The 18360-nt window shown below is 36.0% G+C and overlaps 1 protein-coding gene across 4 annotated transcripts in view; it reads left to right on the forward strand.

Moving 5' to 3' along the window:
- Window positions 1-18360, forward strand: part of LOC116428714 (zwei Ig domain protein zig-8) — a 755717-nt gene that overhangs the window by 440042 nt on the left and 297315 nt on the right. For all 4 annotated transcript variants that reach the window (XM_031980718.2, XM_031980719.2, XM_076371223.1 and 1 more), the window contains one exon: window positions 1087-1262. In XM_031980718.2, coding sequence (XP_031836578.1) covers window positions 1087-1262 — 176 coding nt within the window. The remainder of the gene's footprint in view (window positions 1-1086; window positions 1263-18360) is intronic.

Genomic DNA, 18360 nt, shown 5'->3' on the forward strand with positions numbered 1-18360 from the left:
CCCTCTTATCTCTTTTAAATCATGAATAACGATGTCCGACATTTTGTGAAGGAAAAAATTTTAAAAATCTTAAGCAGTCAGGAGCATTTTTGTATTTTTAATAAACAGCAGCGGGTATATTGACAAAAAACTATCAGATTTTCACGAGAACAGGACAAACTGTAATTAAAAATAACAGATTAGGTACTCGGGTATTTACCCAGTTGCTAATATAAAGATTAAATGTGAGCTTATACAAGTTTATTACACTTTCGAGATTAAAAGCTACATTTATTTTGAAACAGCATAGGAAACGAGTCTCAATCTGTATCCACTAGCGAGTTGTACCTTCGAGAAGAACTTACAATTAGGTCAGCACGTACGTCAGAACGCGTTATGTGAATACAAACTCCGAATGATTTGATAATTACGTTGCAAGGGTCATGCCTCACTGATTATGATTTTCTCATATGCTTTCAAAGTCTCATTCTCATATTCTGCACAATTTGATTTATTTAACTTCTTTCTGAAATTTCACAGTTTGATTTTAGGTTTCCGATAGGTTTAAATTATATTGTACAGTTGTAATTTTTATTTCAGCATCAGTAGGATTTTAATATATAAGTATATATAGTAATTACATTTTGCACATAACAACTGCGACTTTTCCAATTTTTATTGATAATAATACTGTATAGTGTTTATGATTCTTTCATTAACCTCTTGCACTATGACTTCTTTTACAACTATACTCAACAGAAATATTTTATTGTTAATAATTCATTAGAAGAAGAAAAAATCCCACGATAATTCTACGTTCACGTTTACTCTAAAGTACAACCGATAATAGAAAAGTAATATTTAATTTGTACTTGAAAGAATGAAGTGACATTTATATTTGTTAATTTCTGCTTGAATCTTTCGTTTTTAGACCAACATGATAATGTAAAGCAAGGGATTGAACAAAACGCAAACAAAATCAAAACCTAAGGTCGATAAGATGTGGCTTTTGATACACACCATTACTAGTAACTTTTGAATTTCAAGGAATATACAAGTATCGAAAATAATACATAATTTAATTAATATTTCTCTTCTATTTTCCAGGGGGACACTGCTACAGCATGTTGCACGGAAGCAACGGAAAAAGTGCTAATAGTATAGACGAAAGTAGCACACGGTCCGGTCCGTACTTTGACCACTCCACTTCGAAAAACGTGACCGTCCTCGCGGGTCAGACCACATATTTGAATTGCCGGGTGAAGAATTTGGGGAATCAGACTGTGAGTAAAATAATTAAACACGATACTTGATTGGATGAGCCCTAAATCCCTTATAATCTTCGCAAATTTGCTTCTGTGTCTGCCTTTTAAAGCCTTTGTCTTATATGTATGTGTTTAATAATCCCCACTCGTAGCGGAGTTTATAGTACAAAAACTAACGAGGATATTATTCCTTTCACGTAGGATAAATATACCACATCGTTTTACGGTTAGGAAGATTTCATATTTAATGTTCATACTTATGTAGACACGTACAATATGCAAATAGGTCGTTTTGATGAAAATGCATAACACGATACAGTAATTCCACAGACTTACTCGAGAAAAATTTCATAAGCAACGGCTTGTTTCTGTAATGTAAATACTAAGCACTTTGAAATGTTTATGGTTGAATAATTGAGATTATAAGATTATAACGTGAAAGTAAAACGACGAGTTGACTACTCGGAAATTTTTGTTTTATTCTTTTAGAGCAAAATATTACGTCGGTGGAAAAATGGGTGATTGATCTTCTCGTTGATGAAGATAACCTTGAAATGTGTTATTCTGAATAGCTTCTTTCTATACGTATAATAAGCAGTCTATTTTAGTCTTTGAGTTAATACGCAAAAGTATGTGTCGTATTATATGTTTTTCTTCATTTTTTAATGTTTCGTATAATATATAAAAATGAGTTTCATTTAAATAATACAGATTGGCAACTCCGACCATATTATCGGCTCATAATTGCCAAAAATGTTATATAATATATTATTATAACATATTTTATATCATAATCCCATCATTTAAAGGATTTTCGTCAATTATGAAGTAATACTGAGGGCGATAAAGGAGTAACTAATGTCAGTCTCTAGTACCTAAATGAAACTCATTTTTATATATTCTACTAAAGATCATCAATAAATAAAGATAGAGATAAAAACTTTGAGCGTAAAGCAAAATGTTAATGTTTCATAACTCTTAAACAAATTGTCACTACCGAAAAATTTGTGTTAAGTACACAGAACAATGAACAATTAACAATATATGTCAAGGTCATACAAAAGATTGCCCTTTTCCTGAATACTTTCTATTGCTGCAGTTTCCTGAATATATTTTTGCGATTTTGTCCACGCCAGAAGTACAGCTATACAGGTCTCCTGACTAAAGAACCTATATAATTGAACAAATAAAATTAGAAAGCTACTGAAACGTACCCTTTTTGTCGAGTCCTCTTTTTAGTTGGAACATATTGTCTAGTTCCATTATAACACACTCCCGTAACACCCTGCTTAATTTTAGCGTGATGAATATTGAACAACCACTCGAACGGTACTCATCCGTTAAGCGCATTATTGTTGTCACTCAGGGAACAACGTTCACATAAGAAACTTTGATACCAGCTTGTCGATGAAATCCTGGCCGAAGAGGACTTAAAAGCACCGCCGGTGATAAACAGTAGGAAATTAAAATAATTGCTGTCTGCGCACTCGCACCTAAAAGGATAACAGGGGGAAATTAATATCGATGAAAGCAACGGCTAGACCCGAGGCAAAAAGCATGGACCTCCATCATGGAAATGGGCTCACGTGTAAACGTTTTTCCCTCCCCGCGGTGAGTGCAGGAAAATATCGAGTGTCAATATTTTACCGGCACAATGGATCGTCACCTGTCTGTAGCAAACTGCAGGGGATGCATCGGAAGTGCACTTGGATACCGCCTGCCTCTCCACAATGTCATTGAACAAAGTGCACCAGTCTTCGGTATATATGAATGATGTTTATTCGCTAGGATATCCTTGACAATTATAATTTGCGGTTTATATCAAATATTCTTTTTGCTGGTCAAAGGATTATTGAATAAAGGTAGTTGAACTCTTCGACGAACAAACTAGTAAGATTGTATTAGTGACTGCTGCTTTTTGTGAATTTCAAGACGACTCGCGATTATATTTAATAGTTAATTTGATAATGCTACTTCGTCTGTCAAAATACTACAAAAATACGTACTTTCAATTTGAATTTTTTTGAAGGAAATGTAACAATAAAATATGAAAGGTATTTTTGACTTTTATTAATATTCCGTTTAACATGGAACATCATACTTTTTTGTTTCTGATATTGATTCTAAGTGTGTTAGCGCACGGTGTACACGCGTACCTCCAAATGCACTCTGACCTGGTTTCTAGTTAGCACCTTCTCGAAGGACCAGAATGGTTAACCCGCTCGCTAATGGTCTAAGATACTATGTTGTTCCGGTATTTGCTAACTAACTGCTCGTGTTTGAGCGACTGACTTTGGCGATCTTCACTCTTGATCGCCAAGTCCCTATTTTCTAAATTGTCCGCTGATTGGTTTCTTCTCATTTTGGCAGTCACTAATCCGCGGACCTAACTTAACGCAGACACTCTTCCTTGCGCCCTTAGCGCGCTCACTTGGGGAGGGGTGCCGCGGTGCTTGTGTGGGGGCGAAGACAACGCTGGTGGAAATTCGTCCAGGTGGCGGACCTTCGGTATCTTTACTGTTACATGCACGTGTCCAACTACCCTTTGGAATTTCCCTGTTTATGGCACGGCCACGGCTACTGAGGGACGAGAGAAGCGACTTTCTAAACCTCGCAGTTTTTAACTCATAAATTGTCTTCTCTCGCCAGGAAGTATATTACACTCTAAAAACACATGCTTACTAAAAACCTAAAAATCCTAAATCTCTAAAATAGCCCTTCACGCACGTTCGTGCCCTAAACCGTGTTAGCGACGGTCGCTAAAAAAGTGAAATCTGGAATTTACTTATTTTCATGTAGAAGAAAACATTTAAAGATTCCTTAAAATTGAACAGTACGCGTTAAATAAAATTGTGCTAAAGAAAATCAATGTAATGTGATGCACAAAAGTGTAGGTAAAAAATATGAAATTTTCTTGAATTAGGTCATTAGGTCTTCCAAAAGTCTAGAGATCAGTTTAAAATGGTATCGGTGTTTTTTGTGTTCTTATGTATTTTCAGAAGATGTTTAATAATTTATTGTTAATTTATCTTTAATTTAACTTTTTGTGTAAAACATTTTGGGAAAACTATTAGATTTGATATTTATAAACAGTCACCAGCTTTTAAAAGTTGAATTTGCGACTTGACAACTATACTATATTTTTACAAAGTCACATCAACAAAGCAGCCAGAAGTTGCGTCTTAAACACATGACTTCGCAAAATAGCGTGTATTATTATTTGACAAACTTTTGATAACAATTTCTCTAACTATTATCAGCTAGGTGTACACAATAATGTTATACTATAAAAGATTACATATTTCAAGTGACAGTATCACTATCTTCATCGGTATATCTGTTTTAATTAATCTACAACCATGCGAAAAGCACCAGCAACAGACTATAAGATTTATGTTTTACGCGCTGGAACGAATCGTTAGAATGTTTGCGATAAATGTATTGTTATCAAAATATTAATTGAATTTCATCCTTACCATGTCAACAATTATTTTTTATTCAATAAATTACATCAGAATAATGTTCCCTAGAATGATTGATGAATGACAATATTTATCATCATTAATATTTACAATAAGAAAAGAAGTACATTGGTCGAATAAAATATTTAACACTATTTCTACCGTCAAAAGACACCTTTTGAAATTTTCATGAAAAATTATTTTTTCAATTTAATCATTTTTCCTCAATTGAATTTTCGATGTTTCCTATAATAAATTTTATAATCGTTATTGGAAAAGTCCAAAAGTCAATTCAGAATACACGATTAAACTTGGAAAATAATTTTAACCCCTTGCGGACGAATGCCGTCATTTCGGCGAGATGAAATGTTCATGTTTCGAAGCCTACGTGGCAAACAAATGATTTAATTACTTAAACAGCAAGAGATCAACACATAATTTCTGTTTTTCCTATTATTTAAGCAATTAATATATAATTTAACTTCACCTACTGGAGCTCTTTTTGTATTTCAAAGAATCTTCGTCCGCAAAGGGTTAAATGAAAATTTCAAAAGGTATTTATTGATACCTTCGGTAAAAATAGTGTTAATATCGATATATTTATAATGGAACTCGCCGTATAGAAAATATTTTTAAATTTCCATACACATGGCACCTGGAATATACGTGAGAATAATGTGTACACATTTCATTGAAATCGAGTAACACACAGTTAAGATATCCATAAGTAAATACTTTAATAGACCAGTGTAAGTAGTTTTGGAAAATACCAAATTAAGAATCAAGGCATTTTTCCGTTGCAAAAAATGGTTGCAATGAAAATTATTCTGTAAGCTGATAAAGCTGTGGAGGATCCGTGATATTCGAGGCAATTTTTCACCAGAGGAATGTGGTCAGGAACGTAACTATAAATCCCCGGAAGAATAGCTCGTGTTATTCTAATACGTGTAAGTTATTTTTTCGAACAAATTTATGCATGAAAATTAGATATGTATATATGAAACCGGAGGGACGGTTCGATGATCGTAACTCATGTAACCGTGTTTTATGAGATTTTTTGCTACCACCTTCTGGCAAAAGATTAGATTGTCCGGATTATTCACGGCCCGTTCCACAATTCATAGTTACCAGGACGCGTGAAATGGTTGGTCCAGTCAACTGGTTCTGCGTTGCAAGCTCTTGAAAATTTAAGATTCGGTACATTATTTTCACTTGCCAAATCCAGAGTAATGTGACTGTACTCTTCAATCTGTACCACGTAAATTGAAATAAAAATATGATTTAATCACTACTTCTATTCCTATTAGGTTTCTATAGTATATAGAACACATTTAATCTTGTAGTTGCTTAACCCTTTATCCCATGATTTATTTCTCAACTGTTGTTACCATTTGATAAAACAACTTTATCGTTAATAATTTAGTAGAAAAAGAAACGAATTTTATACCTACTTTCTGTCTATGTTTACTATAAATGTAAAAGATTGATAATAATCAAGTAATATTTAATTTATGTTGAAAATAAATAACTAACATTTAGACTTGTCGAATTCAATTAAAAGTTTTCATCGCGAGTCTGACACGTTATTATAAAGGAATGGGTTAATAGTTGAATACCCCGAATTAATTAAACCGAACGGTTTTCTACGATATGTATAAGAAATGAATATACACTTGACCCTCGATTTATGCGTCCTTTTTCCCGCGAGTCTTTTTTTTACGTAGTAAAGTAGAACACTATTTACTCGGTAGTTTTCAAGCGAGATCTTAATTTATACGATCTGAATTCAGTATCGCCGAATGAAAAGTACTTTTGTCTTCCGAAATGTCATTATCATTGTTTCTTTTGTTCGCCTATGTGAAATAAATATGTATTTCTAAAACTTATATCAACTTTTCTTTCCAATACTTTGTTTTCTCTTGTAGCAATAGACCCTATTTACGCGATTTTCATTCGTATAAAACGAATCCATGTGAAACGGATTTTCGCATAAATCGAGGATCAGAGTCCTTATAACATTCTAACGTTGCAAGTATAAACATTATTACTCGATAAGTGTGTTCTATAAAAATTAAACTGATATACACCGCGTTGTCCCTGTTGCAAATGCAACACGACAGACACGATTGTGCTCCAGCACGCTCAAACAGTTAAACACATATCGGAGACACACTCAACCTTGACACAAATCCTCTACACAACTCGACATAAAAATTCATGTCGTTATTTGAATATTGAAAAATGTGTTAATACGATCAAAGCTCTTCCACGATTGTACTTTCCGCGCTCTGTATCTGTTTCGCATTCATCATATCGTGGATCGGATATCCTGGCAAGGTATCGGGGATTCGAATGTACACGGGGTTCAATGGTAATCGGATTTGCATGTTCCGGAGAAGAATACGTGGTCACGAATCAGCGACAAAAGTATCTTACCGCCCGCCTCGGTTAATCTACGAATGGGAAGTGCTCCGGGCAACGGAGGGACTCGGTGTTTGCACACAAAAAGAACCGGCAAACCGTGTCTGCTCATTCATATGTATGCGGTAACCCAGTTTCGATCGGTTGAAAGCGGGAGGAACGGAGAGGGAAAACAGGCCTCAAAATTCGAGCCGGAGACGCGGTCAATTTTTGATCCCGGCCGGCTGTTCGGGAAATTTTAATGAAGCCGTGTAGGATCAGTCGCGAACGCTCCGGGAAATTGACTCGAGTAATTACACGCTCGCTAGCAACTCGACACGGCTGGAAGGTTCCCGCGTCGTTTCTAGCTTTACTCGAACTGGCAATTAACGAGAACGTAAAACGAACGGTGAAACAACGCGATGATGAACACGCGGATGCGCGATTGGAACTTCGTTGCGGATCGAATGCGTCCGTTTGAAAGGAACTGCGGCGGATGGGTCATTCGCGTGGACTGAGGCGTTTGGCTCTTCGATCGTGAATCGTTTGGTTATTGCGTTTCCATGAGAATTCCCTTTTTTCTCTTTCTGCGAGAAACGTATTTTCAATTATTTATGTAGGCTTCATAGAATTTTTGGAAGTTAGCTCTTTCGTCAGAGTGATCAGAAATATATTGAAGGAAGCAAGAGTGATCCAAAGAATATATTGTGTGTACGTACTTATTTGTCGAAATGATTTATTTAATGAAAATATTATCCACGACTGTTCTAACTTTTCTGCATTTTGTAGACTTAAAAAATATGGTTCGTCCCATACGACATCGAGAATTTTCATTTTTAGACCTATGAAGAAAGTTGTATCATCCGTCTCCACATGATATGATGATCAAGGTGTACGCATTTTTTTATATAAATTCAATCATTCTTAGTGAAACTATTGAGTAAAGTAGAAAAGTAATTAATTTTCGAGATGTGTCACGCAGTACTATTGTTAAAGGAGATGCTAATAATTTTCTTTAACCCGCTGACCGCCATGGTGGTCATCGGTGATCGGAGCTTTCGAATTGCTTGAAAACAATTATGAGAAGAAATTGCTGTTAAATTAAAGTATTAAATTACATAAGCAATTGAACAACGCTGTAACGTAAAAACTACAAATAATTAACCTGTTATTATTATTTCAGAAATCTCTGATAATGCTCGCAACGAAATCAAATAATCGAGTGTATACTCGTCTAACGCAGGCCAAATACACTGATAATATATTCTAACGCAAAGCTAACGTAAACCGAAGAAGAATTACATGTTATCTGAAAAAATAAGTAATTGATCGTTGAAGAAATTAGTATCACTTCGATTTTAAGATGACGCGTAACTCGTCGAACGTAGTTAACTGGTTAAACTTTTACATTTAAATTCATTCTTAATTCAAATTGAGGTAAAAGTTATTACTTGAAATACTATAATTGTTAAAAACTGTAGAGGCACTATAGTTACGCTCCGGAGTGTATTGTACCGAATCATTAATAACTAATTCTAACACTGTACGCCTTTGTTATGAAAAATTAAGTTACATAACATGGAAAGCTCAAAATTCTCGTAGCGGTCAACCTATTAATAGATTTTGAACACCCCACGCGTCCTTTTTTAAACATGATATATTTATAAGCTTGTGAATCTACGCCCGAATAATCGTCGAGGACGAAGAGTTTTTTGAAGTATATATATTCCACTGTGATCACTGGGCAGTGATGACTTCCTTTGAGACGAAATTAGCCGTGAACTTATTACCCGTATAAAATTTCCGCGATTCTGGGCGCCGCTGCTCGATGCTCACCGGCGACGTAACTAGGTTTATTCCGTAAAGTACACTCCAGTAATTACAACTGAGTTCGAGTATTTGGTTTTGAGATCATGTTTACCCGATCACCCATTGAAACTTCCGAAGAGTAGAAATCTGATCCGTTGCGTTCCCCCAATCGAACTCTCGAAATAAAAATTTTTCAAATTATAACCTGTATACAGGAGACATCTACTTTAGTAGTTCCTCTCCATTTCAACGACGAGAAGTTCAACGTCGAGCAATGCCAGTAATAACTTGAATTCACTAGAAATAACTTGTAGTAAGTGCATAGTTCGAAAGCTCTAACGTTAGAGAAATAGAAAAATGAATTATGATATAAAATCTTGCTTCTATTAATTAGTTCTGCTATATCATCTTCCATGCCATGCTATAATAATATTTAAGTAGAACTTATGTAAAGTTGTGTATAATAAATGTAAATTTCATTCAATGAAATTTATTCGCCTCGAAAAGTAGATTTCATTCACCGTAAAAATAAAGTGAAATAAAACAGAAAAGGTAAAAATAGTCGGTCGTTCAAAAATCCTTTTTCATTTTCAAGTTCTGTAATATAAAAAGCAATCACTCTAGTACATAGTATACTATTAGTAATAGTGTAACAATTTAATACTTAATAATTACTTAAATTACTCTAATAATAAAAAATGTTGTTGAGCGTCGCAGTTAGTTACGGCGAATGCTCTGGCTCAGTTTCAGATTAGTGATGCTGAGCCTGAATGAAATAATGAGATTTTCGATGAGTTGTAAATGGATCGATGTTGATACGTTAAGTTGTGGAATTCTTCGTTAGAGATTCCGTTGATTCGTGTTGTTTGTGGAACTTCTTCGGCAAATGTTCCGTTGATACGTGTTCTTGGTGGAACTCTTCGGTTAGAGATTCCGTTGATGCGATGTGTTGGTGGAACTCCTGGTTAGAGATTCCGTCGATGTGTTGTGGTTGTGGAACTCTTGATGAGAAATTCCATTGATATGTGTTGTGGTGGAACTCTTCGTTAGAGACTCCGTGGAACTCTTGGTTAGAAATTCCGTCGATATGTGTTGTTGTGGAACTCTTGATGAGAAAATTCCATGGAATTCTTAGTTAGAAATTCGGTGTTTTGTGCTAAGGTCTACCCTTAAATAGGTTGCTGTAAGGGTAGCGTCGGGGGATGAGACACGCGGATTGGTGGTCTCCTAGAGTTCTAAGTTTTGGACAGGGAGGAGACCGTTTTTCCTGATTGCTGACAGTCACCGGAAAATTGACCGCTTCCAAGTCCATCGGTCACCTACAGGTATCGGGAGTACCTTCGCGTAACGTCATGGAGATTCCGCGTGCCTCGACCGTAGCAGGTAAAAACTGTATGAAGCGCCTTAACCCTAATAAAACATGCAAAGAGTAAATATCCAAAATGTAAAAATGCTAATCCTCGAACAGCTGAGGGTGGTTGTTGAAGGAAATGGTCGATGGCTTCATAAAGTTATTTGAGCTACGATCCCTTGAAAAATTTAGAGGAACGTTGACGTAACGGTGTTTCAGTTTGTGACACCGAGCGTCAACAAATGTAATAATCCCATTTATTGATATACTGTTCAATTAAAAAGTTTAATTAAAATAGTTGAAAAGTAGATCGAAGGTATAAAATAATCCTTTTTTAAATTTCACGTATTCGTTTGTGTCTTCTAATTAGCAAATTTTCTCCAACAACTACTTCGAACACGCGACCATAATTTTACGACGCGTTATAATATGTTCAGTGGCTAGATCATCATTTGTTTCAGAGCCTAAACCAGGAATGCCAACTTATGAACTGAGCAATTTTACGTACTTCTTTACTACATAAGCAATAATTAACTGCAAACTCTATCAAACTCAGCAATCATAAATATAGTTACAATCAACACGTGTTCCTTACGTTTTCCACAAGATTAATTGAAACTGTCAACAGAGAATTATAAAACTATACTTGAAATTTACACAAAGTATTACAATTATTTTCTTGTAGAATACTTATGAATACAATAAATTAAGCATATAACATTATACTTTTAAATTACATTTTTTTTTAAATTGATGATTAGTTCACACGCTTGAATATTCGGCCTATAGAGCAGCGATCTAATATCTAATGGTGGATATAGTTCGTATTTTCTCAATTTATCCAATAACTCAGCTCTCTGAGTGTTTAGCAAGGGACACTGCCAAACTACATGATTAAGATCTTGTATATCATTGCTATAATTACATTTGAGAGTATTGATAATATTTAACCATGCAAGAGATACAGAAAGATGATAATAATCTTATCTACAACGATTAATGCTTACAATAAATTCACGTGAAAACTTTTTCCTTGCAAATCATAATTTAGAACTGTCCCTAAATCAACATTGTAAATATTCTTTTCCTTTAAATTAACCTTGTTTTAATACAAGTTCATTGGTATTTTGATTACAATTCCGTTTAACCTCTTTCCTTATAATGTCGTATGGAGCTCGTGGTGAAGATTTTAAAGAAAATTTAATAAATACAAATAGCATTCAGTTCTTTCAAATACAAATTAAATATTATTTATTTCTCATCAATCTCATACAGTAAAGTAATCATAGACATAGAATAAGAATGAAATTCTTGTATTTTTCTAGTAAACTATTAACCATAAAGTAGTCCTAACAAGTGCAGTTATGAAAAAGAATCGTAGAGCAAGGGGTTAAAGGATTCTGGCAAGTCGGAAAATGGAATGGCGAAACCTTCATCAGTCTGCTCCACTATTATCAATCTAGCCAAGTTGTACCTCATCATTACATTCCATAACACCTTCATTACCGCACAATTTCAGTTGTGCCTGGTATATTCACAGAATATCGCGACGAAAATCAATTCGTACTAAAACTGAGCATCGGCTAGCAGAACAGGAACCATAATCGGATTCATATTAATTTAGCATCAAAGCGTTTGATAGGATCGGGAAGTAGCTGGAGCCTTTTCAAGGATAAAGGGACGGTTTGGACTAGAGGGAAAGAGAGATCAGAATGAAGAGCAGTGTCACGTAAGAACGTGAAATCCTTTGTTGCGGCGAAGAAACCTGTAATGAGCACGTGAGGGACGTAGCAATGGACACCGAGTGAAATTTCATCGCTTGCGATTTACCGCGACACTCCGGACACATTTGCCGGATGCCGGATACCTTTGTTAATCCGACAATTTCCCAGGGTAACCTGATTTTCGGCGAACGTGGCCATGCTATCGAGAAAGCGTTAAAGCAAACGAATGGCCTCACGGCTATTTGAAAATTGAGCGAGCGTTTGTTCCTTTGATTCTCCGGTACGCGGCCGGACTGACTCCATTCTGATTCGACCGGCTGGTCGGACTCAAACGCTCCAGCCACGAGTCTGGCATGCCTCGAGTATGGCTCGCTTACCTTGAGATTCCTTGCGGAACGCCCTACTTTGAGAAGAACATTGTGATTATCGGTTCCTATGCTGGGGTTAGTGATTTGCCTGGATACTTGCTACCGAACGTCTTGTACTGGCCGATTATGGGAGCTGGAATTAACCGGAAGCCTTCCTCGCGTAAAATTAACCCTTGAGAAAAGTTGAGAGGCGTGGTAATATCCTCTCTATCATGTAACGTGCCAAATCACGAAAAGCAGGCAATGACATATTCGTAAGGAAATTCATAAATTTAATCCAATGAACACGAAAAATTGATTGAAGTAATAATTACAGTTAATAACAATCGATGAGGTTTATTTAAATTATAAATTATCAAATATCTGTTTTACTTAACATTATTATGTTGAAGTTTAGTCAGTAGGCGTGTCACGTAACATAATTTCACTTTCCGAATCGTTGGAATTATAAGCGCTGGTACGTATGGTGAATTGCGCCCCATTTTTAATTTATCTTGTTCACTTTCACTCACTCTGTAATTCGCTCAATTCCGCGTTTCTATTTGAAAGTCAGCCAGCCCAATTTTCCAGAAAATATGACCACATTATTTGCAAAATCAAACATCAAATTCAATTTATGCCTCGAGTTTATGAACTCCATACCATTATTGGAGCCACTTCGAATATACATAACGCATCAGGTGTAGCCCAGTACAACCCAGCGTGGTTATGTTAAGTAACCACGGTATTGGCTCGTGATCGCGGTCATATCCAACCGTGGAATGGGCCAACTCATAGACAGCATACATCACAAATCGATTTTGTATCCCCCTCCAACGCAGTCGGTACTTAGCGGCCGGGCCGCGACGAGTGGTCTGACGAAAACGTAATGTAAAATCTTAAGTATATATAAATTTCTGAAATCTGCTGGTGACCGTCTTAGAAAAATGCCGGCGCACTACCGTTCCGTCGTTTCCAATGCGCTGGATATGACTCAAGGAGCAGCGCAATGGCGTATTACGGACATTTGGGTCAAGAAGTTTGAAAATTTGAGAGTTCATCCCGGTATACAATCTGTGTCGATATTCGGGCAACAGTGTGGGCACCTGAAAATACCGCTTCTGGAGCGTGTAAATATTCTTCTCGTTGGAATATGGAAAAATTAAAAATATTTTCTGAATCCGATTCCGCACATTTCGAAATAAATTCAGGAGAGCCCTTTTAATTTTGGTGGTTCAAAAAAAAAACGAATAAAGTGGAGTGAATTTATTTAGTTCAAATTATGATAATTATGGTTTCTATATTTTACTAGACGAAATGAAAGGTTTATTCTAAGGATATACAAATTGAAAATTTTAATATTAACAAATTTTAGATAAATTCAAGGTACTACTTTAAATATGTGTTGAAGCTATGTTTGTCGTGGTTGTAATCTCGCGTACGGATTTCTTTTGTCTTATGGTGTGTGGAGGTGTGCTTGGAGGTTCTTCTTCGATTTCATAATAATATACATTCCTAACAATATGTTTCATTGAAAAAAATGAGATTCTCCCTTAAGCCCGACTTATAAAAAAGTAATATTAAGAAGTGTCTATTTCAAATAAACAAAAAGCTGTCATTGTTGGTCTTCTCAAAGGTGGCGACCAGTCTTAATGGCAAATCGCAAAAAATGTATTCTTTCGCGTTAAATTGATGTGATAAAGGAAAATTGTGTCTTGAAAGTCTATAAAAGTCCTAACATTCATGGAAGCTCAGTGCGAGATGAATTAACTCTTTACACTTGAGAGGTGACTCTCATCAATCATTTGATTTGATATAAGAAAATTACAAAGTATTATATAGAATACTAAGTTTTGTATAATGCATCAATATGTGAAATATTTACATAAAATAACTTTGTTTCTTAATTTACGTATGTTTTTTCATTAGTTTATTTCAAATAGTGTCGTCTACGTTTCATCGGAAAGTGTTAAATATTTCTAAGCAAAAGCTTCCGAGTGCAAAGGGTTAAATTAATACTGTTCGCCCCTTTCGTCCTGAGCGTCGCTCTGTCGTCTAACTGGACGCCGGTGGAAGGGGAGGCGTCCACTCGCGGCGCTCGGTCTTGTAGTTATGTCAACATAACCCTTCAGTTTCGACACGTTCTTGTTATTGTCCCAATCGCACAACAAAGAAGACAAGAGAAACGGAACGTGATGGAATGAGATGTCATTCATGAAAACACGAGAATATGTTTACCAAATACTAAGGACACAGAGACTCAGCTACTGTTTCCTGAAAGAGCGAGACTCAAGAAAAAAGCACCCCAAGAAAAGAAGATTTTAGCATGGTGGATGTAGAGAAGGATAATGGGAGTGAAGGAAAAAGAAAGACTGAGAGTCGAAGCGTTCGGGAACATTAAAGGCTTCCGATGAGCTTGAGACATTTAACTTAAAAATTAAACTTTTTTATTTTTGGCTCTTGATGAATGCAACTTTCACCGTTATGTTTGATTAAAATGGCACCGAACGCGATAGAGTTGTGATCATAATTCTTTGTATAATAATGGATCTTTTTCCGATTAAGCTGACACCAGACACGATAGAATTACGATCATAGTTGCTTGTACAATAAACTATTGAAGTTTCGGATGCAGAAACGGACTGTAAATATAAAAGAAAGAGACGTTGAAATCGTCGAGTTTGTCGTGATAAGCATCACCACTCACCCTTTTTTTATCTCATTTGGGGATCGTTAAGTGGAGGTCCTTCTCGAGGGTGCATTTTAATCTTCTGCCTTTTATCCGAACCTAAAACAACCTCCTGTCCATGCACCCAAATTATGTATCCTGCAAACCCCTTTTTCCTTCTAGCTGTCCAGTTCTCCGTTTAGATACCAAATTTATGCATCCGGTGACAAAATTCACCTTTTCCAAAATTCAGTGACTGCCGCGACGGAATTTCAAAATTACAAAACTACATCCCCATCAAATCACTGCAGCCCTCAGTTCTCTCAAATTCCCTTTCCCCCACTCCTTTACGAAATCCTTTAAATACAGAGGAAGAACAGAAGAAAGGAAGCTGTTTTGTTTAGACGAGCGACACTTCCACGTTTGTACTCAAATATTATACTCAGTTCAACTAAATAAAAACTTGTGCTACAAAACCAGCAAGACTTCATCTCTTGAAGCACACTCTCAGAGTCACCTCGACAACAAGTTCGACAATAGTCGGATTATGTTACACCCTTCAACCACAGCCGGTCACCGAGCAGTATGGTGCATTAGAAAGAATGTGGTTGAGATATGGTGGGGATGATGATGTTACAATTATGAAGAGGTCCCCGTTGTCGCAGTTATCCAATGTTCACTGTATAATGTTAAGCTTCAATATTGCATGGTTTGTAGTAGTGCAGACATTATAATTTGATGAAATTGAAAAATTGTTTATCCAACAAACACAAAAACGAAGAACCATTGAAAAGGAAACTGCATTTGAACAAGTTAGCCCGTTGTTTCCAGTTAAAAGATTAACGGGTAGGTACCGATACATTTTATCGGGCAGAAGCCATACACGGAGGAGAACGACTCATCGTTAAGGGAAACAAAGAAGAGCAAGAATGATAGCAGCTGAAAAGAGGTACATAGATAGACACAGATAGAGATAAAAGGAAGGAACAGAGGCGTTACCTCGAACCTCGTTGGTTGCACGTGCTCGCTTCTTCCTCGGTGTGCGTTCGTACGAATTCCTCGGATGAAGCAGGAAAAATTAGTTTCAGAAGTAATTTTGACGCGGGAATATTCTACGCCTCGTCGGGCGACACGAAAAAATCTTGTAGTTTATCATACATAGAATGTTCCATGGGAAATGTATTTTATTTGTTTAGCCTCGTTCTTGTTTTAATGGCGCCAGATGTGAAATACATAGAAAAGGAAAAGATATAAATGACATAATAATTGAATAAAATAATGTAACAACATACAGTAGAAACTCAATTATTCGATATAAGCCGATTAAGTGGATAAATGGGGACTCGAGAAGAAATTCAGCAAAGCGTGTTTGAAAAATCCGATTGTATGTATGCTGAAATGTAATTTAACAATGCGAATTACTAGGTTTGAATAGTTCAAAATAAACATTATTACGCGTAAATATTTCCAAAAAATAGTATCGCAATTATCTGATCTTAAAAACAAATTTTGCGTAAGTGTTATCGAAGGTGATATTTAACCCCTTGCCTTATAACAGCATGCTATACTCGTAGTAAACATTTTCAAGATAATGTAACACGCATAAATATTACTCGGTTCATTCGATTTCAAAATAAATATTATTTTCCGGCAATCAATTATTATGCTGAAAAAGAAACATATGCATAGAATATGCCTAGAATTTTTTTCTTTTTCCATTAAATTATTAATGACAGAGTAGTCATATCGATCAGAGTTGAGAAAGAAATCGTAGGCCACGGGGTTAATTTGACTTTTTATTAAAGAGTTTAGGAATCTATCTGTCACGGGGAACAAAAGCGTTCGAGCGTCGCTGGAAATCCAGGGGGATCAATCGGTATGCCGTTCGGTTCGTCATTAATTTTCTATTGTTACCGTGGCAGGGTACACTGACCAGAGGAACATTTTTATTTATCTATACGACCAGCTTTCAGCATTGTTACGCTACCCACGGCGGCTCCACTATCAACGTGATGCGAAAGCCAATTCGCATCACAGACATTCGATCAAATGAAAGGAAAAAGCGTTGTCCAAGAAGGGGGATCCTATTGCATTCTCAGCGTCGCCGGTCTTACGGGGATGCAGCCGACTTCCTTCCTACGGGAATTCGATTCTCTATGCTCCCTCACCCATTAATCCTGACTTATCCCGGCTACGGCACAGTTCTCGCGAAGACATATTGGCGAGGTGCGTGGGTACTACCGATTTTCTTGTACCTGTTATTGAATCGTCGGGATTTCGTGATGTTGTGTTGCGTGGGTACTAATTTTTGTAGATTTACTTTGCGAATGTAGCGGTGATATAGTTCACGACAGATACACACTTCACGGTTGACAGTTTCTTATACTTTCACAATAGTGATAAATTAAGAAATAGTTGTATATGTTTTAAGTATAAATTGTTAGAAATTTTTCTATGATTTAACAATAATAATTATTATATGATATGTATAAAAATTAAAAAAATTAATAATACTAAAAATAACAAATAATGATAAAAATGTTTAAAAATTTCACTCACTGATTCGTTCTAATATTTTGAAGTTGTAATTGCAGATAAAATTATAAATATAAATTCTTTACATATATAGTGATCCCGGACGAGCCCCCAAGTTTATAGTGAGGACTATTATTATTAGACATTGAAAAGGTGGATCTTTAGTAAAAAGAGAATTAGGAATAAATATATGTATTTAATGAGATAAGGAAACAATATGGACAACACGTAAAAATACAACTTAATGCCACGAAGGCCAACACACGACTCTCTATCCGCTATCACGCACAAAATGTTCCTCACGCTGTCTCTCACAAAAATGTCCTTCACGAACGCATTCCCACTTGCTTTTAACACACACCCCCATTCGCTCTGTCTTTCTCACCCTTACACCCTTCTCACTGGCATCTTTCGTCCATAGTCAAAACTCACGCAGTCACGTACACGCTTTTCTCACGGTCCAGTCGCTTAGTTCCAGACACTCTTCCTCGTATTCTTTTAGCCACTCGAGATTTTCTAAACGCAGTCACACTATTTTCCAAACATGCCGGCGCCGGTTCGTCACAATACGACCTGGTCGCCCTTACGCATGCACAACAAATCATTCATCCTACAATACTTTATCCTACGCTAAATAATTCTAGATACTACACATATATATGAATATATGAATTTATAATATCAAACATATAAATTGATAAGTTTCTGCTATATATCACTGACCTTTCTTTTGAAATATTGTTTTTTTACGCTATCAGAACTAGTTCAAATATTGTGAGACAAATGTTATAAAAACGTTATTGTAACCACGGTTCCATAAA

This window comes from Nomia melanderi, chromosome 10 (genome assembly GCF_051020985.1).
Source record: "Nomia melanderi isolate GNS246 chromosome 10, iyNomMela1, whole genome shotgun sequence".
NCBI classification, from domain to species: domain Eukaryota; kingdom Metazoa; phylum Arthropoda; class Insecta; order Hymenoptera; family Halictidae; genus Nomia; species Nomia melanderi.